A 24,642-nucleotide genomic window follows, 5' to 3' on the forward strand; every position below is an offset into this window, starting at 1 on the left:
CTTTCTGGCTGTATCGAGTGTGACTTTTTCTAAGTATTGAATTGTGTACCATTTATTGCGTTCTTGAAGTGATGGGTCAAGGACGCGACAAAGAAGAGAGTACACCTGTTGTTTCTATTTTTTGTGCATTACGAAGTCTACTATGACAGGACGTTAGCCACTGTTTGATGGAATTTATACTCCTTTTATCAGTAAAGTTCCAGGATAAGTTCTTTTTTTAATAGAAAATTGCACTTACCAAGTAATGATCCTAGCTCCTATCGAAGTAGTCCCTTTGGCTATCTATACACAGCTGCCAACATTTATGGAGGCCTTGGAAGCAAGCAGGGAAATTTTCAACTGCGATGCATATAAGATCATTTGTCACAGCTCGTTGGATGTCTGTGATATCTTAATGAAGCTTTCCTTTCTGTCGCCTTTCCACTCGAGGAAAGAAGAAAAAATCGCAAGAAGACGGGCGAATGTAACGGATGTGGAATGGTAAGAATAGAATGTATCGCCAGATACTCGGTAATGGATTAAGCAGTATGGGGATTTGCATTGTCAGGCAGTAAGAACCAGTGCTGAGAATGTCACAAATCAGGTGATGTCGTACTGCCTATCGTAAACGTTTCAAGAATTCGATGTAAGTCGGCCGCGGTGGCCGAGCGGTTCTAGGCGCTACAGGCTGGAACCGCTTGACTGCTACGGCGACGGTTCGAATCCTGCTTCTGGCATGGATGTGTGTGATGTCCTTCGGTTAGTTAGGTTTAAGTAGTTCTAAGTTCTACGGGACTGATGACCTCACATGTTATGTCCCATAGTACTCAGAGCCATCTGAACCATTTAAACTTCGATGTAAAGAGTTTGGTTCACTGTTTGAGCTGGAGGAACATACGGTGAACTAATCCTTTACCATCAAAGAATGCGATCAACACTGTCTTTGTTCTCTGTCTTTGTTCTCGAAGGTTGACGTTTGACTATTTTGGAGGCTGGTGTCCAGGACTCTGCCATCAAGCACTTTGACATTCCGTGTGAGGCTCATACTGGTAGCACCAACTTTCATCCCCAGCGACAATCTTTGACAGAATTGCGGTCTGGCTCAATCCAGTAGTTGAGCAGAAATTCATTTGTCTTTCCTCTTTCCGTTCGTCTATTAGTGTGTGAGGGACGAGTTTTCTATTAAGCTTCCGTTTCCCTACATCTTAGCGTGAAATCTTATGGCACATATCACGATTTAAATTAAGTTCTTCTGATATCGCAAGCCCAGTTACATGTCGGTCCTTCTTGCAATAACTGCCTTACACGTTCCACGTTTGCATCGGTATGTGCTGTAGACGGGCGACCAGCTCTGGGATCGCCTCGCATAGAAACTCTGCCTTCACGAAACCTTTTGTGCCGCTCGAAAATAAGGCTTCCTGAAAGTGACTTACCTACATATGCTTGCTTAATCTTTGTCCACGTTTCACTAGGGGTTTTCCCGAGCTTAACGCAGAACTTAATGTTCAGCCTTTGCTCACAATCAACATCCATTGTGTCACTGTAACTAATGCGCCAACAGCCCAGACAGTGTGTTGCCAAGCACAGCCCTGCCATCTAGTGAGTTTGCGCGGAAACATGGCCAAGGTCATTTCAAGGACGCACACATACCAGGTAACATAAAAACAACTTTTGTTTCTTTTTAGTATTGCAAACTAAGAAATAAACAGACCTGTCCTGGAACTTTCCTGACAAAGGAGAGACAAAGAAAGAGAGAGAGAGAGAGAGAGGGAGGCGGAGAGGGAGAGGGAGAGGGAGAGAGAGAGAGAGAGAGAGGGGGGGGGGGTAACATCCTAGTCAGCAAAGAAGTAGTGGAACAAATTTGGAAATTTGTGGTAAGGACAATGGGAGAAAACTGCTGAGGTCACCTGTCGCTAGGTTTACACACTAACTTAACCTAGAATATCATAATTCCAATCCCAAAGAAACCAGGTGTCGACAGATGTGAAAATTACCGAACTATCAGTTTAATAAGTCACGGCTGAAAAATACTAACGCGAATTCTTTACAGACGAATGGAAAAACTGGTAGAAGCCGACCTCGGGGAAGATCAGTTTGGATTCCGTAGAAATAATGGAACACGTGAGGCAATACTGACCCTACAACTTATCTTAGAAGAAAGATTAAGGAAAGGCAAACTTACGTTTCTAGCATTTGTAGACTTAGAGAAAGCTTTTGACAATGTTGACTGAAATACTCTCTTCAAATTCTGAAGGTGGCATGGGTAAAATACAGGGAGCGAAAGGCTATTTACAATTTGTACAGAAACCAAGAGTCGAGGGGAATGAAAGGGAAGCAGTGGTTGGGAGGGGAGTGAGACAGGGTTGTAGCCTATCCCCGATGTTATTGAATCTGTATATTGAACAAGGAGTGAAGGAAACAAAAGAAAAATTCGGAGTAGGAATTAAAATCCATGGAGAAGAAATAAAAACTTTGAGGTTCGCCGATGATGATATAATTCTGTCAGAGACAGCAAAATGACCTGGAAGAGCAGCTGAATGGAATGGACAGTGTCTTGAAAGGAGGATATAAGATGAACATCAACAAAAGCAAAACGAGGATAATGGAATGTAGTCGAATTAAGTCGGGTGATGCTGAGGGAATTAAATTAGGGAATGAGACACTTAAAGTAGTAAAGGAGTTTTGCTATTTAGGGAGTAAAATAACCGATGATGGTTGAAGTAGAGAGGATATAAAATGTAGACTGGCAATGGCAAGGAAAGCGTTTCTGAAGAAGAGGAATTTGTTAACATCGAGTATAGATTTAAGTGTCAGGAAGTCGTTTCTGAAAGTATTTGTATGGAGTGTAGCCATGTATGGAAGTGAAACATGGACGATAACTAGTTTGGACAAGAAGAGAATAGAAGCTTTCGAAATGTGGTGCTACAGAAGAATGCTGAAGATAAGGTGGGTAGGTCACGTAACTAATGAGGAGGTATTGAATAGGATTGGGGAGAAGAGAAGTTTGTGGCACAACTTGACTAGAAGAAGGGATCGGTTGGTAGGACATGTTCTGAGGCATCAAGGGATCACCAATTTAGTACTGGAGGGCAGCGGGGAGGGTAAAAATCGTAGAGGGAGACCAAGAGATGAATACACTATGTAGATTCAGAAGGATGTAGGTTGCAGTAGGTACTGGGAGATGAAGACGCTTGCACAGAATAGAGTAGCATGGAGAGCTGCATCAAACCAGTCTCAGGACTGAAGACCAAAACAACAATAACAACATAACTTAAGCTAAGTACAACACACACACCCATACCCGAGGGAGGACACGAACCTCCGGCTGGGAGAGCCGCACGAACCGTGACAAAACGCCGTAGACCGCGCGGCGAAATAATGGAACAAATGAATAAAGAAGGCAGAGAACGTACGTGGCGAGAGCCTTGATCTGCTCCTCTGCGCCGCCACCACGCTTCTTCGACGTTGGGCAGAGGCATTTCACTTCGCCTCCAGGGCCAGGCGCGGACGCTGGCGAAGAGGGCTCTGGGGGCGCCTTCAGACTGGCGGTGAGTACCAGGGTGCCCGCACCAGGGACCTCCATGTGCAGCGGGGAACCCCCGGGTACCAGCGCCTTGCCTATCGTCAGCGGCTCCTCGCCCGAGGCGCAGATGATGCGCGCCTTCACCGGCACCGTTGTCTGCTCGGCTTTCTCAGCCGCCTCCGCTGACCCCGCTTCTGTCTCCTCTGACGGAGATGCCGCCACCTCGCCTTCTTCTTGTCCTCCGGCATCGCCGGGCTCCTCCTCGACCTCCGGGGCTGCTTCGGCTTCACCCTCTTCCTGTCATACGCATAATCCTCGGTCACATACGAGACTCATTCAGTAATTAAACAGACAAATAGCAGTACAGCAAAAATTTTTTGTTAAAGCAATACAATTTTCATCTATTTTTCGTCATAATCCCCACCAACTGTAAGTAGACTGTTTAGGTTTTTATGTTGATAACGCCACGTACCACTCTATATGAAAATCACTGACTGTGCTGTGTGAAGTCTGTGGCTGGTTTGCATTGTTGGAATATTTGCTATTGTAGTGTTGGGCAGTTGGATGTGAACAGCGCGCAGCGTTGTGCAGTTGGAGGTGAGCCGCCAGCAGTGGTGGATGTGGGGAGAGGGATGGCAGAATTTTGAGAGCGGACGAGACTGGATGCCATGAACTGATATATATTATATGACTTTTGAACACTATTAACCCATTAGCGCCGTGCGTTGCCATATGGCAACGTTTGTAACACTTTTTTAAAATTGTTGATTCCACAACATCAATGAAGCGAGAGTGTTGGCAGCACTGGATTCCGTTCCGCAAGACTGTAAAGATCACTACAATGCAACAGTTTTAACAATACATTTAAATTCTGCGGCTTAAGTAGTGTTGGAAGTCGTTGTGTGCTGAATGACGAAGAAAAATGGAGTATAAGTTCGAGTAAGTATGTTTTACACGGTAACTTACGATATACAATTCGGTTTTTTTAGTATGGCTGTGCTTTAAATACTCAAACATATATTCTTTGGAGGTTACTGCTTGCAGTGAAATAAATTACTTTCATTTAGGCCATTTGAACGTCGGTGTTGCCTTATGGCAACGCTAGGCGCTTGTACTCAGTAAAAGGACGAATTTTCTCTTTTTTGTTTTAGAAAAGGTTTCTCACTTGCTGAGGCACTGGAGATTCTTTATAATGATGATATTGAAGGTGATGTGTTTGTTAAGCCCCCAGATCCGAATAGAGAAGAATGATAGATTATTGTATGTGCGGTGACTGGACAACTCAGTTGTCACAATGGTCACTTCTTCATGTGGTGCACAAGAAGTTGGCCAAGTCAAGAGATTCTCGCAATTAAAAAAGCGAAATATAATGATTCCCAGACCAAAACTGGTAGCCAAATATAACACATATATGGGAGGTACTGATCAGATGGATCAGAATCTATCATGCTAACGCATTGCAGTAAGAAGCAGTATCTCTTTACACGGGTGTTAGATGTCTCCATACAAAACAGTTGGATTTTGTATAATAAAGCAAGAAACCAAACTATTTCTCAGCTTGATTTCAAGAGAGAAGTAGCAACAGTGCACTTGCAAAGACACCAAGCTTTACCAAAAGGAGCTGGGAGACCATCTGCATCAAGTGCATGTTCCGACAGCCGCATATCAGATTCAATTACGTTTGATAAGACTGACCACCTCGTCCAGCACACAGAAGGAAAGAAGAAGAAAAGGTGTGCACATAACGACTGTAAATCTATTGTGAGAACAATGTGTTCAAAGTGTAATGTGGGATTGTGTATTGACTGTTTTATTACATTTCGTGTAAAACAATACTAAGTTCAAGGTTTGATTTTTATTATTAATTGCACTGTGTTACAAAGTATCAATTGTATGATGAAAACTGAATAATAAATTTGCACAAAACTTGTATATGTAATAAGAAATTTCAATAACCTACATATTTTAGTTGAAGTTGTAATCCATATAAACTTAGGTAGTGAAAGCGCCTAGAGTTGCCATATGGCAACATCAAATATCTCGCTAATGACGGTAATGACTTTCGTCAAAACAACTATGTTGCATAATTTACGCCTTTTACAGACATAATAAGGAATTTTTTTTTAATCACAAAAAAATTAATTCCGGCGCTAGTGGGTTAAGGTAAATACATTGTTTGTTCTCTATCAAAATCTTTCATTTGCTAACTATGCCTATCAGTAGTTAGTGCCTTCAGTAGTTAGGATCCTTTATTTAGCTGACAGTATTAGCGCTCGCTGTATTGCAGTAGTTCGAGTAACGAAGATTTTTGTGCGGTAAGTGATTCATGAAAGGTATAGGTTGTTGTTAGTCACGGACATTCTTTTGTAGGGCTTATTGAAAGTCAGACTGCGTTGCGCTAAAAATACTGTGTGTCAGTTTAGTGATGATCAGAATAAGTAAAGAGAGAAATGTCTGAGTACGTTCAGTTTTGCTCAGCTGTTTGAAAATCAAATAACGTAAGGGGTTTACCAGCACAGTAATTCATTACACGTGAAACACCCCCTTAGAAAAGTTTGTGAATTACTGTGCTGGTAAACCCTTACGTTATTTGATTTACAAACAGCTGAGCAAAACTGAACATACTCAGACATTTCTCTCTTTACTTATTCTGATCATCACTAAACTGACACACAATATTTTTAGCGCAACGCAATCTGACTTTCAATAATCCGTACAAAAGAATAATGGCCGTGACTAATAGTAACATATACCTTTCATGAATCACTTACTTCACAAAAATCTTCGTTACTCGAAGTAATGCAATACAGCGAACGTGAATACTGCCAGCTAAATAAAGGATTCTAACTACTGAAGGCACTAACTTCTGATAGGCATAGTTAGCAAGTGAAAGATTTTGATACAGAACAAACAATGTATTTACCTTAATAGTGTTCAAAAGTCATAATATATACATATCAGTTCATGACATCCAGTCTTACAAATTTACTGTCCCTGATGGACACACGTCCAGATCATCCGCTCTCAAAACTCCGCCATCTCTCTCCCCACATCCACCACTGCTGGCGGCTCACCTCCCAATTGCGCAACGCTACGCGCTGTTCACATCCAACTGCCCAAGGTTCCCAACTGCCCAACACTAGAATAGCAAGTATACCAACAATGCAAAACCAGCCACAGACTTCACGCAGCACAGTCAGTGATTTTCATATAAAGCACTACGAGGCGTTACCAACATAAGAACCTAAACAGCCTACTTACACAACTTCTACGCACTTCTTCAAATAAGTTATGGAAATGCAATCGCGTGACGTCGACAATCACCGATGTTTCGACAACTGCACAGCCTGTCATTTTCAAAGCAAAACTGCAGCGATTTAGTGCTGTGCAACGAATTTCCAGCCTTGAAGTTGCAAAGCAATTCCGAAAAAATAAAACACACACACACACACACACACACACACACATACACACACACACACACACACACACACACACACACACACACACACACACACACACACTGTAAGCACTAACTCTATCAAACAAACCAAAGATGACCGACGTCAGAAGTTGTTGACATATAAATTAATAATCAAAAGGTGAGATTGCGTAAACTCTGTCCCTCTTGTTTTTTGACAAATGAGAGTGCTGTATTCCACGCAGAATTTATACAAAAACCATCATCTCTATTTATAAGGTTACTTTCTAATATAATTTCAACCACTTCCTTAAAAACAATACCTCAATAGCTGGAAGTGCATGACAGAATCTCCGTGTAGTTGTATTCGACAGGATGACAGGTGCCAAGACAATGTTATGCAACGGAGGATTTGCTCGGTTGTTTTAAGCTTGCGTGACGCGTGTCCTCTATAAACCAGTTCTGATAGTCTGGCACCGGTTCAAAAATGTTCAAATGTGTGTGAAATCTTATGGGACTTAACTGCTAAGATCATCAGTCCCTAAGCTTACACACTACTTAACCTAAATTATCCTAAGGACAAACACACACACACCCATGCCCGAAGGAGGACTCGAACCTCCGCCGGGACCAGCCTGGCACCGGTCATCCTATGGATACCAACACGGAGGTTCAGACGTGCACTTTCAGCTACTGGAGTAGAGCTATTAAAGAAGCAGTTGATATTAAATTAGCAAGTAACCTTGTAAATAGAGATGGAGGCTTTTGCTTAAATTCTGTGTGGAATCCTGTTCCCTCCCTTGTCAGAAAACAGAGGGACGGCGTTAATTCTACCTCACCCACTGTTTCGTAATTTTCACTGTCGACAACTTCTAGTGTCGGTCGTCTTTGGTTTGTGTGGTGTCGCTAGTGTTTATACTGTGATTCGCCTATCGACCCGGTGTGAGAGCCGTATAACGAATAGTGCTCCCATTGAACTCTTGTACGAAAAACTGAGTCACTCTTTCATTTGATGTGATATTTATAATTGAAGTTGGATGTAATATATGCAACAACACCTTTAAAATCCGATATTCATTTTTAAACACCAAGTATACTAAAGAAACAGGAGGCCGAAAAAACTAATCACTGGGAGCGCCCCTTAGTAGGGGAAGGATTGGAAGAAGCGATACTCGTCGCTCTTAATGTCAGGCTCACTTCAGAGACTGTAACGCCGGAAATGCATATCCTCCTATTTCCATCTATTGTACTATAAGTTTGTTTTCTTTATTTTTGTTACCTGAATATATAACATTTCTGTGTCTTCGTATATTGTAATTGTTTTACTATTTGTATATATATATTTATGCATTTATGTCGATGTATAATTGGTTTGTTTCGTAAATATTATTTGTATTTTTGCGCTGGGTCTTGCCTAGGGAAAACTGCTATCGAACGATTACATCGATAGGTCGTGTGAAGAATCAAAGTGTGTAGGATCTTTGGTAGTGTTAACTCTGGCGCGTGGAGCGCGGGCAGAGGGAGTCTGGCTGGAGTAGCGAGTGGAGCAGGTGTGTTGTGTGAAGCTCCCGCAAGTTGCCGCGCTTTCGGGGTTTGGCAGCATGTAATTGCGCTCGACTTGCGATGATAGTTTCTGACATGGTGTCGCGGACGGGAAGCATTAGCTGGCGCACATCAAGAACCCAATTCGTCTGGTGACCGTGTCGAGAAGAAGGCGCGCCAACATCCAGCTTCTGCAACAGCGACGGCCGACAATGAGTGACTGTCGCCACCTCCTCGATCGACGGCTTCAAACCTTCAATCAACCAACAAGGAAGACTGGAAGCACGTAAAGTTTTAGAACTGTATGGCAGACCTCAGCTTTTCAATCTGTTCAAATCACAAAATTACAGCAACGTAGCATGAACCTTTGTTGCTCATTGTCCCAATTGCATTACCAAGCAGGGTCCCTTCCTTTTCCGGAATGAACCCGAGTGTCATTGAAATTCAAACGCCAGCATTAAAGTAATATTCTATTTCACTGCGTTAATTTCAAAGTTCAATTAAGGCATTCATAGCTAGCTACAATATTTAGATTACACAAGCACGAATTAAGAGTGCGAGCTTTGTTACCGTATTTTAGCTTACCTGTGACTGCAGCTCTGCTTGGTACGTACTAAATTTTACTATTGTTAATTGTTCAGAATCATTTAATTAAAGTTCAAAGTTAAATCTGTTATTTCTAAATTGCGTAGATGCAAGTAGCTTTTGAAATGATTGTTGAGGTAGTCCAAGACTAACCATATTTTACTGAATTTCGATGTGCTTGAGAAAGAAAGCTCACTATTAACTTCAGTCACTAAATTAACTTTCGATTTTCCGGTTTTATTAATTCTTTTGCTAAATTAAGTCAGAGTGTAGCGAAATTTATTACTTCTGACAAACTTTCAGTTTTCACACTACACGTGTCAACCTTCAGTTGCCACGCTTCTAGTGCTAATTATATGTGTAATAACCTTTCTTTTTCAGTTACTATAGTAATTGTCCTTAGGACTGGCGACCGTAATTTCCCCCAAATCTCAAATATCTAATTACCGCTAGTTGATTGTTAACGTAACGGCCGCACATTTACTTCCTTTATTAACTTTACCCCTTTTCAAAATTAATTTCCACCAGTTACATTTGCATTTTTCCTTTCATTTAGATGTAACCCTTTCCTCCCTCTTTACCGACAAATTAACTTCGGTGACGATTGCTTTTCCCAAATTTCCATTAGGTACACGCGGTTTAATTTTTCTCTGTCATTAAGGTCGATAAGTGAGGGGGAGGTTACAAGACACATGTGGACGGTTGACAGTGATAGTTGCCCCTTGCGAGGCAAGCCGCTTGGTACGGCGGCGGACACTTCAGATGCTGGTCAGCATCAGACAGCTTGGTCCAGCACGCCATTATCAGTGAGCTCCATCGGCGTAACGCCAACTGTTATGTTGGGAGACAGTCCAGAAACACGAGAAAAAGCAGATAGTGGCATACAGGCTGTAAGGGAAAAATTCCATCCACATTGCTGTCAGCAATTTATTGTAACATACTTTCCAGTAATGGGGGAAAGGACTGTTAACTTCAGAGACTTGCGGGGCGTCAACTAATAGCGAACAGTAACAGTGCAACACTTTGTTTCAGAATTATTTTGTTGGTTACTGGGGAAAATAGAGCTGAGAATTGGTTCAGTGACCTGCTAACCACTGTTCCATTAAAGACTTAAACGTTCCTCGCTCTGAAAGTATGTTCTCGTGGAACTTTGATTGAGACATGAGATAGGGACAGGTAGCTTAAACAACGAAATAAGAAAGTCCGATCGTTACAATAGGAAGCTGGGGGACCTGTCGCAGTTGCCGATGAACTTGATGTCGCGCAAGCTTCTTTCATCGGGCCAAAAGATAAAAATTCGAAGCTCAGGGCTATACGGACGACGAGGTCAACTACCACCCACTTTGCCACAGCGTCGCTTGTGCTTGATGACGAAAGAAGTCCTGAAGCATGCATTTCCTTTGCCATCCCGGACATTTCCTCTTCATGGTGGGCTTGACTTTGTTATCAATCGTGTCTGAGTAGTAGAGGCTATTGATGGTGGTGGGTTGCTCCTCCAAAAAATCACAGAATAACTATGGGTGCTACAAAAGGTGGTTAATTTGAACTTCGGAGCCGATGTTTGCGTTTTGAGTTATTTTTACGGGTAGGTCAGTCAGGATACATCCACTGTATACTTCGACTCCTGAACTCTGACTGAATTATCCAAGTTTCATCAGAGGTACAAGTTAATCCAAAAATGTATCACCTTCGCTACTGAAACGATTTTTGAGCTCGGTGCAAATGCAAAATCTCTATTTTTTGTGATGAACGGCATGCTGTCTCGGAAACCACCTTGTACAAGTCCTACAGTAATTCAGTATGGAATAGGTTGTGCGAACACTTACTCGACATTTCTCAGCAATTTTTTCAATTGTTAAGTGTTGCTAAGAAATCAACATGAGCTTGCAACACTGAGGCGCTCGTCAGTTACACTTACGCGGTCAACTATAAACATTCCCAGAGAAGCGTATAAACAGTTCATGCAACTACTGCCGTATAGTCTATACATATGAGAGAATGTTGCTGAACGTTGTACACTTTTTGACAGTAAAAATCTGCTCACAGAACGCTGTTCTTCAAGCGTACTTTCTTCGAGTGGGCACACTTGACTGTAAGAACTTAGTCGTTATGCTCACGTAAATATTAATGGAAGAAATGACTGACGTTCTTCACAAAGTTGCCAGGAAACACACAAAAATTTCAGTTTCCTGTATTAGGCGTTGTCTTCCCTATACAGGGTGTTTCAAAGTTATGGCAACAAACTGCGAGGGCATGTAGAAGGTGTCTTGAGGAACAAAATGAGGACAGTAACAGGTGTCTAGGAACGTCATCCAACAGTGCAGCAGGGCGTCGAATTTATAGGTGCCGGCGCCTCCCGCTAGAACTTCAGTCCAGCAACAGTCCTAACGTTGTATGCGAACAGACTTCGGGCAGAACATCTCGCAATATACCTGACAGCAGTCTGGAACGCTCAATGCGGCCACACCTGTTACATAAACACTCTAGAGACCGGTAATAGCAATAGCGGCACACTGGAACTACCAACATATGCAGTAGAAACACAGGCTCTCTCAGTCGTAGTATGTCGCGTGCTGAGATGCCGCATCATGGAGACATTCACCTAGGCCGAGCAGCGCGAAATGCATTTCGCGTGTGTTGGGTAAGAGACAATGGGCGCGTAGTCTTGAGCGTCTATGGCCAACGATATTCCAATAGGCGTCAGCCGCCCCACTCCATGGTGGCAGCCATCAATCGTCGTCTAGGTGAAATGGACGAATTCAAAGGGCGTCGAAACGACAGAGGCCATACACGAAGCGTACACACATAACGAATGCGGATGACTTGCTAGAGAGGTTCGATGCAGATCTATACACAAGTACTGCACGTTCGCTGTGGAACATCCACTGCAAAATTCCTCTCAGCGATTTGGAGGGTGCGGTGTGAGGAGGCAAGGTATCCATTGCATCTTCAGAAGACACGAGCGCTCCATGTGTGCACTTCTGGCAATGGCTTCTGCAGCGTTGTGCCGGCAGCTGTATTATGCGACATATGTGTTGTTCGCGGACGAGGCGACCTCCACCCTTGAGGAGCACCCACAGTTGGCATGTATGTGTTGAGGCCAGAGGCCACGCGACCCACGAACGAGGTCATCAGGAAAAGTTCACCATCAGCGTATGGTCTGGTATCGTACATGATACCTGATTGACCCCTACATGCTGCCCCCCTGGACTTACTCGCTGGATTGGTCGAGGTGGCCCTGTAAGGACGACGACTCGGTCGCCTGACCTCAACATGCTGGACTTCTTCCTGTGGAGCCGCCTGAAAAACGTGGTGTACGAAACCTCTGCAGAATCAGCGGGAAACCTAGTGCGAGCCTACACGCAGCGTGTGAAGCTGTTCACACCATGCCCGACATATCTGAGCGAGTGTGGCAGTCAATGATAGGCAGATGTCAGACATGCTGCGACGCAACTGTACTTAATTCGTAAGTGGGGAAAGCATTGTTGCATGGAGTATCAGCGATCCGATAAACTAATTTAAACAAGTGGGACATTTAGTTGTCATCGTTTCTTTCACGTCCTGATCACTTTGTACACTGTATTTAATTTCCTTTACTAATGGAAGAGATGGTAATGTACATTCCTTAAATACCATAGTCTGATGCCTTTTACACTGTCTACATGCGTGGTTCCTCCTCGTTTCCTTGCATTCGTGATTATTGTACTTTAAAATCAACTCAGCAACGGCGTCCCGGAACGTCTGCCGTTATTCATACACACATAAAAATAAGTTTTTCATCACCCTGTCTCCCAGAACTCCTGAAGATAGACGTTGACTGTGGATATTGTATCACAAACACAGTCCCTTTGACTGTTCAGAGATGTCACTAAACCCGCCCAAAGATGTAAACAACCATGCATGAGCAGCGCCTATTAGACGGAGGGGGTCCGACGGCGGATCAGTTCCAGTCGTTCCACCAAGAAGGAGGTACACGGCTCGTCTTGTCTGTAGTTCAACCATGCCTAGACGGTCAATACCGCGGTTCGATCGCGTCCGCATTGTTACTTTGTGCCAGAAAGGGTTCTCAACAAAGAAAGTGTGTCTCGGAGTGAACCAAAGCGATGTTGTTCGGGCATGGAGGAGAGATGCAGAGAGACAGGAACTGTCGACGACATGCCTCGCACAGGCCGCCCAGGGGCTACTACTGCACTGGATGACCGCTAACTACGGATTATGGCTCGGAGGAACCCTGACAGCAACGCCACCATCTTGAATAATGCTTTTCGTGCAGATACAGGACGCCGGCCGCGGTGGTCTAGCGGTTCTAAGCGCTCAGTCCGGAACCGCGCGACTGCTACGGTCGCAGGTTCGAATCCTGCCTCGGGCATGGATGTGTGTGATGTCCTTAGGTTAGTTAGGTTTAAGTAGTTCTAAGTTCTAGGGGACTGATGACCACAGATGTTTAGTCCCATAGTGCTCAGAGCCATTTGAACCATTTTTTAGATACAGGACGTCGTGTTACTACTCAAACTGTGCGCAATAGGCCGCATGTTGCGCAACTTCACTCCCGACGTCCATGGCGAGGTCCATCTTTGCAACCACGACACCATGCAGTGCAGTATAGATTGGCCCAACAACATGCCGAATGGACCGCTCATGATTGGCATGACGTTCTCTTCACCGATGAGTGTCGCGTATGCCTTCACCTAGACAATCGTCGGAGACGTGTTTGGAGGCAACCCGGTCAGGGTGAACGCCTTAGACACACAGTCCAGCGAGTGAATGTGGAGGTTCTGTTTTGGGGTGGCATTATGTGGAGCCGACGTACGCCACTGGTGCTCATGGAACGCGCCATAACGGCTGTACGATACGTAGATGCCATCCTCCGACCGATAGTGCAACCATATCGGCAGCGTACTGGCGAGGCATTCGTCTTCATGGAATACAATTCGAGCCCCTATCGTGCACATCTTGTGAATGACTTCCTTCAGGGTAACGGCATCGCTCGACTAGAGTGGCCAGCATGTCCTCCAGAGATGAACCCTTTCGAACATGCCAGGGATTGATTGAAAAGGGCTGATGACGTGACCTACCAACCAGTCTGAGGGATCTACGCCGAATCGCCATTGAGGAGAGGGAAATCTGGACCAACAGTGCCTTGATGAACTAGTGGATTGTATGCCCTGACGAATACAGGCATGCATCAATGCAAGAGGACGTGCCACTGGGTATTAGAGGTACCGGTGTGTACAGCAATCTGGACCACCAGCTCTGAAGGTCTCGCTGTATGATGGTACGACATGCAGTGTGTGGTTTTCATGAGCAAAAAAAAGGGCGTAAATGATGTTTATGTTGATCTCTATTCCAGTTTTCAGTACAGGTTCCGGAACTCTCGGAACCGAGGTGATGCAAATCTTTGTTTAGATGTGTGTTTAATGTGGCCGACTGCCGCACACTGCATCGGAGTTGACGGCTATGGCAGCTGCGTAGATCGACGTTCGCCCCGATAATTTCGAAGCTGTCGTTCTCTCTCTGTTACATTCTGTATTCTACACCTCAAAAAATCGGAGTTTGTATAGGAGTTTCCGGGAGACAATAAACTGCGAATAGAAGCTAGTGTCCATCATCGTCAGTCTGGCATTCACAGGAGACGTGGGCTGTCTATGCAGCAGCTACCTCCATCTACTCCACTGACGATCGAGGCATCCGGTCGCGATCACCAAATAATAAAAACGACAGTCTCGATCTGGCCACAGTCTGTTCGCGTACGTCACGCCTGTTGCCGGAGGAGAGGCCTATTGCCAGGCGCCAGCGCCTATAGCATCATCACTCCGTAGTGTCGTTTGGATGATGTTTCCGGACACGGAATACTATCCTCATTTTGTTCCTCAAGACACCTTCTACATTCCCTCGAAGTCTGTCGGTGTAATTCTGAAACAGTATAGGTTTACTGTTTGACTGTTGAACGACTGTTAAATGGTAAATTGTATTGTTTAGTGTTCTGGAGAACACGTTGCACTATGTTACAGATACAAATCGATGATACTAATGCAAGAACAGTTAAACACAGCGTGCAATATCTCACAAAAGCACGCTGAACAAAAAAGTTGCCAGCCCAGAAGACATCATGCTAATAATGTATAACATCGCCCTACACTTGAGAAATGTCTCAGTTGGGCGAAGGAAAGAGTCTAAAAGTTTCTTCAGGTATGTCATATCAAGTTGAAGCCACTTGCTGATGCTTAGTTCTCGCAAAGCAACCAAACTGCGGGGATGTTACTTGTCACAGGCATTTTCTGTGGGAGTAAGATCTGCTGATTTAGCAGAACACTCGAGGAGCGACAGGCTGTCTGAGTGTTAGTCAAACAGGTAATGTATACTGAGGTGACAAGTCACGGGATACCTCCTAATAACGTGTCGGACTACTTCTCGCCCGGCGCAGTGCAGCACTCAACAAACCCCTCTGTTAGAGTGTGGCGGAGACTTCATGAAGCCATGGACTGAAGGCGTCAACAAGGCACAGTGCAAGCTGGTGGTGGTTCCATAATGGTGTAGACTGTGTCTGCATGGAAAGGACTGGGTCCTCTGGTCCAACTGAACCGATCATTGACTGTAAATGGTTATGTTCAGCTACTTGGAGCCCTTTGCAGTCATTCGTGTACTTCATGTTCCCAAATAAAGGTGTAATTTTTATAGATTACAATGCACCCAATCACCGGTTTGAAGCCAACCTGCATTTGAAACGGGCTCCCTCAACTCTTGTGCACAAAGGCGTGCAGTATACTGCTACAATCGTTTTCAATAATATCACAGGAATTCAAAAATCTGAGCAGTAATCCAAGCGCTTTTAAATCGAAACTGAAGTTTCTCGTCATGGGTCAGTACTTCTATTTTGTTGGGGAGTTCCTTGAAAGATTAAGCTGATTTGTTGATTGCGTTTACTTAAACTTATGGCTTGACTTTTTTGGGTTCCTAAACATTTTATTTTTATCTGTTATTACTTTTATGTTGTAATTTCATGTATTGACATGTTCTGTGATCTTGGAGCTTTGCTCCTCAATTTGGTCCTACAGAACTTGACATGCAAATAAATAAATAAACAAACATTCTGGAGAATTCGAACAAATGATTGGGACATAATTGAGAGTAAAACGTTCTCGGTTTTCAAGCCGCGTCATTCGAATAAAAATCCTCGAGCTTTCGATGACCATCTCCGCCATCGTCGTCAGGAGTTCACTGACTACTGGGGGCGCCTACGGTTTCTCGCTTATATAAGGATGATGGCATCATCAGCAGCCAATCATATAGACCCAATGTGACGCGCGCGCATAAGTCGACCCGGGCAGCTGGCAAAGCTATTGCCCGTGGCAGCACCGGTGACGTCAGGTGGCGCCAGGGGCAGGCGCCACGTTTGAAACTGCCGCTCCCCCGTCGCGCAACTGTCTTTGCTTTCTTTCGATGTCCAACGCCCGTCCCCATGCCCTGCTGAGTGTGTTCCTCTGGTCTCCGTTGAAATTGTTGTTGTTTAAACGAATCTCAGCCGCTTCCTTTATAATGGAGACCTAATATGTAGATGCATGAGCCTACACTTCTGTATTTTCGAACTGTATTTTATGTCCGTTTTCTAGGCAATGCTCCGCTATGGACGACTTATCAAACTCCCTTTATTTTATATGGCGCTTGTGCTCACTACAACGCTCCGCAACCGTGCGAATTGTTTGTCCGATATACATGGTGCCACATTCACAGGATACACCATACACGCCGGACACTCGAAGAGCAATGTCGTCTTTACCAGGGCCGGAACACTGGTCTTAGCCCATGTTTCTGCAGCAGACGTCCGAACTTGTTGCTAGTTGTTCCAAAGTATGGCAGGAATGCAGTCCGTTTGGCCTCTTCTACTGATTCACCAGGTGTCTTTCGTCGGCGGCCCTTGAGAGTGTTTGCGATGTCTCTTTTATTAGAATTGACGCGGCTTGAAAGCACAGAACGTTTTATTCATGTATGCCGTTGCGAAAGACTCCGAGGACACATAACTGAGAGGTCAGTTTGTGCCAAAAATCCTGCACCGGCAACATTTTCGAAATTATAGACGGTTATAGAGTCAGCATGGCTTAATATTTCTGCAGGGGGCTTCTAGCCGCTTGTTGAGTCTATGCCATGTCGAGTTGCTGCACTACGCCGGGAAAAAGGAGATCCGATACTATATTAGGTGGTATCTCATGACTTGTCATCTGCACTAAGCCGGGAAAAAGGAGATCCGATACTATATTACGTGGTATCTCATGACTTGTCATCTGCACTAAGCCGGGGAAAAGGAGATCCGATACTATATTAGGTGGTATCTCATGACTTGTCATCTGCACTAAGCCGGGAAAAAGGAGATCCGATACTATATTAGGTGGTATCTCATGACTTGTCATCTGCACTAAGCCGGGAAAAAGGAGATCCGATACTATATTAGGTGGTATCTCATGACTTGTCATCTGCACTAAGCCGGGAAAAAGGAGATCCGATACTATATTAGGTGGTATCTCATGACTTGTCATCTGCACTAAGCCGGGAAAAAGGAGATCCGATACTGTATTAGGTGGTATCTCATGACTTGTCATCTGCACTAAGCCGGGAAAAAGGAGATCCGATACTATATTAGGTGGTATCTCATGACTTGTCATCTGCACTAAGCCGGGAAAAAGGAGATCCGATACTATATTAGGTGGTATCTCATGACTTGTCATCTGCACTAAGCCGGGAAAAAGGAGATCCGATACTATATTAGGTGGTATCTCATGACTTGTCATCTGCACTAAGCCGGGAAAAAGGAGATCCGATACTATATTACGTGGTATCTCATGACTTGTCATCTGCACTAAGCCGGGAAAAAGGAGATCCGATACTATATTAGGTGGTATCTCATGACTTGTCATCTGCACTAAGCCGGGAAAAAGGAGATCCGATACTGTATTAGGTGGTATCTCATGACTTGTTATCTGCACTAAGCCGGGAAAAAGGAGATACGATACTATATTAGGTGGTATCTCATGACTTGTCATCTCAGGGTTTGTGCCGCTGCAAGCAATGACCTTTCGGAAGGTACCCAACGCCAAACGTTCAGGTTTCTTCACAATGTTCGATCGGAAACTAGCCGAGATGGGCCTGTGTTCACTGACAGTTGCACGTCCTCTCGGGATTGAAATCGATTGTCACTGACAGGGCGTGGATCTCTGTCTCCAGTCGCTGCCGGTTAGGATATCTTTAAACAGCGTTGCATGTCAGCGAGTAGTACACCACTCCTTGTAGACACGTTGGACAGACAACATTGATACATTAGCAAATTGTGCAACTTCATTGGTGCTGTGGTTACGGATACTTCCAGACACAATGGTTCATTTGCCACTCAGTCACGTCTCCGGATCAACTCATCTTATTGCACTGATCACCAACAACCGACTGGCACATACACACCACTTCACTGCCATACCTCACGTCAGCTGTGGAGAGTGACGTAACCACCTGATAGCAGTCCTACACGATCTACACTGCTCCAAAGCGGTCAGTGTGCTCTTTGGAGGAGGTGACCAAAGTTTCGTCCGGCGCGCTTCTGAGTGGTGTAGGAGTGGTGACTGTTCCTTTTAATGCTGTCTGGCAGGGAAAAGCGAGCCCGGCGACTCTTATCAAGATGAGTTTACGAATCTAGCAGTACTGAGAATACCAGGGTCTACCGATATACGTTTCCTTATCTAATCGGTGGAGTAATATACGGTACAGTCACATTAATGTGGCCACCGCCTATGTTCGACGTCAACCACTCAGAGATGGCAGCACTAGCAGTGGACGGTATATAAAGCGTGTTGGGGGGAAGCAGAAAACACTGAAGTCGTCGTCCGAATGGGGAAAGGAAGCGATTTATCTTACATCCTAAAGGCCATGGCTTTCCGACCAAGGATGAAAGCATTTCCGAAACGGTTGAAATTGCAAACTCTTGGCGTGCCGCCATGGTTAAAGTATAGAAACTTTGTGTTCTGCCTTACGGCGGGTCTTGTCATGGGGGAAGCGTCGTCGGAGAGGTCCACCGCATGAGCGTCTAGGAAAATGATTCCAGTGTTGGTTTCCCGTTGCCTTCCACTGATGATGATGAAATGATAATGAGGACAACAGAATACCCAGTCCCTGAGCGGAGAAAATCTCCGACCCAGTCGAGCCCCTTGGGGTGACCACATTTTTTAAAATTCTTTGTTGATCTCATTTTGTTCTATTTTGTTCGTTGTATATGTTCGGGGAGGACGTCTCATGACCCCCGCTCATGTTGTTCGTTGATCTGTTCACTCAGTTTTTATTTTATTTTATTTTTATTACAGAGGGTAGCTAACCCTCTGACCGAACACACTGAGCTACCGTGCCGGCAACACTCAGCTATCGGGGCGGACTTACGCCAAGTTTACACGACGACCCTAGGTTGAAGGCAACTGCGCTACCGGCCACTGACCACTGACTTGCGCAACTCGTCGGTGAAACTAAACGCTTTCGGCATGTTCCAACTTTGGCGACATTAGTTGCATGAGTTTGGAGGTTATGTGTGTTCGTAGTGTGTAGGCAAACTGGAATATGCAGTGAACAACGAAGAATAATGTTCGCTTTTTGAATATCTATGCTTTGCATAGGTGTTTGTGGGATCTCAGTGATGCTGATTACAAAAATAAGCAACATATTGCTGCTCCTGAGACCTTCATGTGGAATCAGAACACAGATAGTTTGACAATATGTGAGCTGCAGGGCAAAATTTATTGAATTAGAAGCACATATACAACTGAATTGTGAAAATGTAGTTCTTGCTGGGGAAATGCTCTGGTCTTACAAAACTAAAATCCCATCGTTCGATTTGGCCGACTCTTTTTTTTTAAGGATATTGTTGACAGGAGGGAAGGCTACACAAATCAAGAAGCTGCATTCTTTATTTAATATTCATCTATCTGAAACGTCGCAGCAGTGCTCCCCATTCACATGTTTGATCTTTGAAACATTGCCACTGTGCAGATCTATCTTCAAGAGAGTAGTTTGCAAACCACTCTCTTCTTAATGTGCTCTGTTCGAATAATTATTGCTGTCAATGTTAATAATTATTACTGTTAATGTTAATAATTATTGGTGTTAATGAAAAAGTTTCATCACCAACTAAATATGCATCTTGTAGCATGCTGAGTGTTCTCGTTTGTAATGCAGGCAATGTGAAATGTAATTTCAGTTCTTACGAAGAGCGTCATGCATTACAGTATCTTTATTCCTTATCGCAAAATTAACTCTATTTTGAAGAAATATGAACAGTTCTGATGACATTCTAAGATAATTAAACGAAACTTATTAGGTCTTCCTTTACAAATTGTTTCAGCAAGAATGCTGAGCAACCGAGATGACGTCTTTTCTTCATCCAGTCACGAATCGAAACACGTTTCTTATTTTTTTTCTTATGCAGCGATTCCACGCTGTGGTGTCACCGCCAGGCACCACACTTGCTAGGTGGCAGCTTTTAAATCGGCCGCGGTCCGCTAGTATACGACGGACCCGCGTGTCGCCACTGTCAGTGATGGCAGACCGAGCGCCGCCACACGGCAGGTCTAGTGAGACGTACTAGCACTCGCCCCAGTTGTACAGCCGACGTTGCTAGCCATGGTTCACTGAGAATTACGCTCTCATTTGCCGAGACGATAGTTAGCGTAGCCTTCAGCTACATTTGCTACGATCTAGCAAGGCGCCGTATTCAATTGATATTGCGATTCTATTAATGTATCATCAAGAGCGATGTTCTACAAATGTGGATTAAAGTTAAGTATTCCAGAAGCTACGTAATTTTCTTTATAGCATTCATTACGTATCCTGTTTCAGACCTCACGCCAGCCTGCGTGAGTTTAAGCGCGTGCCTTTCGGCTTCCTCTCCTTGTGTCTAGGCTGTCTTGTCTAGACACAACACACGCAACAAGCTTTAACTCCATCACAACTCGTGCGACGTGCAGCTTCCAAAACTTTATTTCAGACAAGACTCAGGAAACCACAAAACGACGAAACTGATGTGTATACTGGTTTCGCCATGTCGACAGTCGAATATGAAACCATTTGCGTGCAACTCATTCCACGCAACGAGTGGCGCAACCCAATGTCGTCGTGTAAACTAGGCTTTAATGTACAGAGCGCAAGGCAAAATGGCGCTATCCAACACCGGTGCCGAGTCAACTGCGGTACACCGTGTGCCACAGATGACAGGGACGAACGACGGCTGCGGAGATGTGTATGGTAGTGATGGGGAGCTCGTGAATGAGTCGTTCAAATGAACGCTTCACTCCTGTGAAGTGTGAACTAACCACTCAATTTCAATGAACTGGTACTTCAAACTCTTCACAGATGGCACACTCCACACTTTTTTCTAGTTCACTCACTCTCTTCCCCTCTCCCTCTCCCACGTCACTCATCCTCCCTTCACTTCAGTCCTCCCTGTGCTGCCTGTCGACGAATCGCGCGGTGTTTGTGGGGAACGATAGGTTTAGGAGGGGCGGGGGATGTGAGGGGCGAGAGAAGACAGCGTCAGCTGCTACCTGCAGTGCTGACATCATTACCCGTGACTATTTGTGCAGTTAAACTTCGCGTGTACGGGTAGCCTACCGTTGGCAGCGCTTGAAGACAAATGAATATTAAAGATGGAAACGAAGAGGCTATCTGTGTGAGCACGCACAGCCAACATGAAAATAAAAGGTTTGTTGATAACACTGAAAGAGGGATTTTACCTGAAATCGTACCAATGACTACAGGTGACAGTTTACGTTTTGAATCTAGTGGGTTATTATTGTCAACAAAAATAAAATCTACAGGAAAACTTCTGAATAATTACTTAACGTAGGTATATAGACTTCGTGACAGTGTTAAACATACTCATTCTATTTTGGATTAAATTTTAAAAGGAACATAAAACTGGACTGCATTTCGTTGGTAGCCCTATTTTTCAGTCCATGAATACAACAAATAATGTTTCATTTGGCAGATAAAGACTTTTTTGGGCGCTTCACGAGAAAATGTCGAGCAAGATTAAATGTAGTACCTTCTTTATACGTGACAGCCTTCTCTGTTTATCTTTCCTTTGTGCCCTTCGACCATGCTCTATTTAAGATAACTCAGACGCTGTAAGAGCGTAAAACGTTGCGTGCACGTTACTCCATAGTTCCGCCATCTGTTGGTAAAATTGTGAAGTATTACGAAGCTTTATTATACGAGCGAGGCGAAGCGAGCGTAGCAGCGGCTGAGCGGCGAACTGGCCAACTTCGCTAGGCTTCCGTACTTCACGAATGAACTACTTCATTTGAACGCTTCACGGCAAAGAGTGAAATGAATGAAGTAGTTCACGGGAATGAACGAGTTCGACCCACCTCTAGTGTATGGGCGAATACGCGTGCAACTACTGAGCAACTGACAGCCCAGATGAACCAAGTGGCTACCAACAGTGTCTCCACAGAGACCGTTCAACGAACGCTGCTGCGTAAGGGCATCCGCAGTAGGTGCCTGGTTCATGCACCCATGTCGATTGCTCTTCAAAGGTGAGGAGCTGTGGAATTTTCAGGCCAATACCGCACCTAGACGTCCACTGACTGACGACAGGTGGCCTTTTCAGATCAAATATGTTTTATGCTCCATCGGACAGATGGCTGCTGGCATGTACGGCATGAAACGTCTGGTGGCAAACACCGTGCAACCAGGAGCAAGCGTTACGGTCTGGGTAATATTCTCGTGGCACTCCCTAAGTGGGCTGGTCATTTTGGAAGGCACAATACATCAACACGCATATGCACCTATTGCTAGGGACCATGTACACTCCAACATGCACTTTATTTTTCCTCGGCACGATGGCATCTACCCGCAGGACAATGCAACGTGTCACACAGCTCGCAGTGTACATGCGTCCTTCAAACGGAACCATATTATACACTACTGGCCATTAAAATTGCTACACCACGAAGATGACTTGCTACAGACGCGAAATTTAACCGACAGGAAGAAGATGCTGCCATATGCAAATGATAAGCTTTTCAGAGCATTCCACAAGGTTGGCGCCGGTGGCGACACCTACAACGTGCTGACATGAGGAACGTTTCCAACCTATTTCTCATACAGAAACAGCAGTTGGCTGGCGTTGCCTCTTACCCGTTGTTGTGATGCCTCGTGTAAGGAGGAGAAATGCATACCATCACGTTTCCGACTTTGATAAAGGTCGGATTGTAGCCTATCGCGATTGCGGTTTATCGTATCGCGACATTGCTGCTCGCGTTGGTCGAGATCAAATGACTGTTAGCAGAATATGGAATCGGTGTGTTCACGAGGGTAATACGGAACGCCGTGCTGGATCCCAACGGCCTCGTATCACTAGCAGTCGAGACGACAGGCATCTTATCCACATGACTGTAACGGATCGTGCAGTCACGTCTCGATCCCTGAGTCAACAGATGGGGACATTTGCAAGACAACAACCATCTGCACGAACAGTTCGACGACGTTTGCAGCAGCATGGACTATCAGCTCGGAGACCATGGCTGCGGTTACCCTTGACGCTGCATCACAGACAGGAGCGCCTGCGATGGTGTACTCAACGACGAACCTGGGTGCACGAATGGCAAAACGTCAATTTTTCGGATGAATCCAGGTTCTGTCTACAGCATCATGATGGTCGCGTCCGTGCTTGACGACATCGCGGTGAACGCACATTGGAAGTGTGTCTTCGTCATCGCCATGCTGGCGTATCACCCGGCGTGATGGTATGGGGTGCCATTGGTTACACGTCTCGGTCACATCTTGTTCGCATTGACGGCACTTTGAACAGTGGACGTTACATTTCAGATGTTTTACGACCCGTGGCTCTACCCTTCATTTGATCCCTGCGAAACCCTATACTTCAGCAGGATAATGATCGACCGCATGTTGCAGGTCCTGTACGAGCCTTTCTGGATACAGAAAACGTTCGACTGCTGCCCTGGCCAGCACATTCTCCAGATCTCTCACCAATTGAAAACGTCTGGTCAATGGTGGCCGAGCAACTGGCTCGTCACAATACGCCAGTCATTACTCTCGATGAACTGTGGTATCGTGTTGAAGCTGCATGCGCAGCTGTACATGTACACGCCATCCAAGCTCTTTTTGACTCAATGCCCAGACGTATCAAGGCGTTATTACGGCCAGAGGTGGTTGTTCTGGGTACAAATTTCTCAGTATCTATGCACCCAAATTGCGTGAAAATGTAATCACATGTCAGTTCTAGTATAATATATTTGTCCAATGAATACCCGTTTATCATCTGCATTTCTTCTTAGTGTAGCAATTTTAATGGCCAGTAGTGTATATATGAAGATGGTATCTGTACTTTCGGATACGTCCGAAAGAACAGATACCATCGGTGACCATGCAGCTCGTTAGAATGCAATTACAATCAAATGAATACCCCTAGTTGCATATAGGCGTTGAGATACGTCAACGGGGACAGATGAAAATGCGTGCCTCTACCGGGACTCGTATCGGTTGTTGTTGTTGTGGTCTTCAGTCCTGAGACTGGTTTGATGCAGCTCTCCATGCTACTCTACCC

General features: G+C 44.8%; 1 protein-coding gene across 1 annotated transcript in view; it reads right to left on the reverse strand.

The window, feature by feature from the left end:
- Positions 1 to 24,642, reverse strand: part of LOC126162954 (translation initiation factor IF-2-like) — a 224,420-nt gene that overhangs the window by 38,547 nt on the left and 161,231 nt on the right. The window contains exon 3 of the mRNA XM_049919792.1: positions 3,393 to 3,799. Within this exon, the coding sequence (XP_049775749.1) occupies positions 3,393 to 3,799 (407 nt within the window). The remainder of the gene's footprint in view (positions 1 to 3,392; positions 3,800 to 24,642) is intronic.

The sequence above is a fragment of the Schistocerca cancellata genome, chromosome 1 (assembly GCF_023864275.1).
Source record: "Schistocerca cancellata isolate TAMUIC-IGC-003103 chromosome 1, iqSchCanc2.1, whole genome shotgun sequence".
Classification (NCBI taxonomy): Eukaryota; Metazoa; Arthropoda; class Insecta; order Orthoptera; family Acrididae; genus Schistocerca; species Schistocerca cancellata.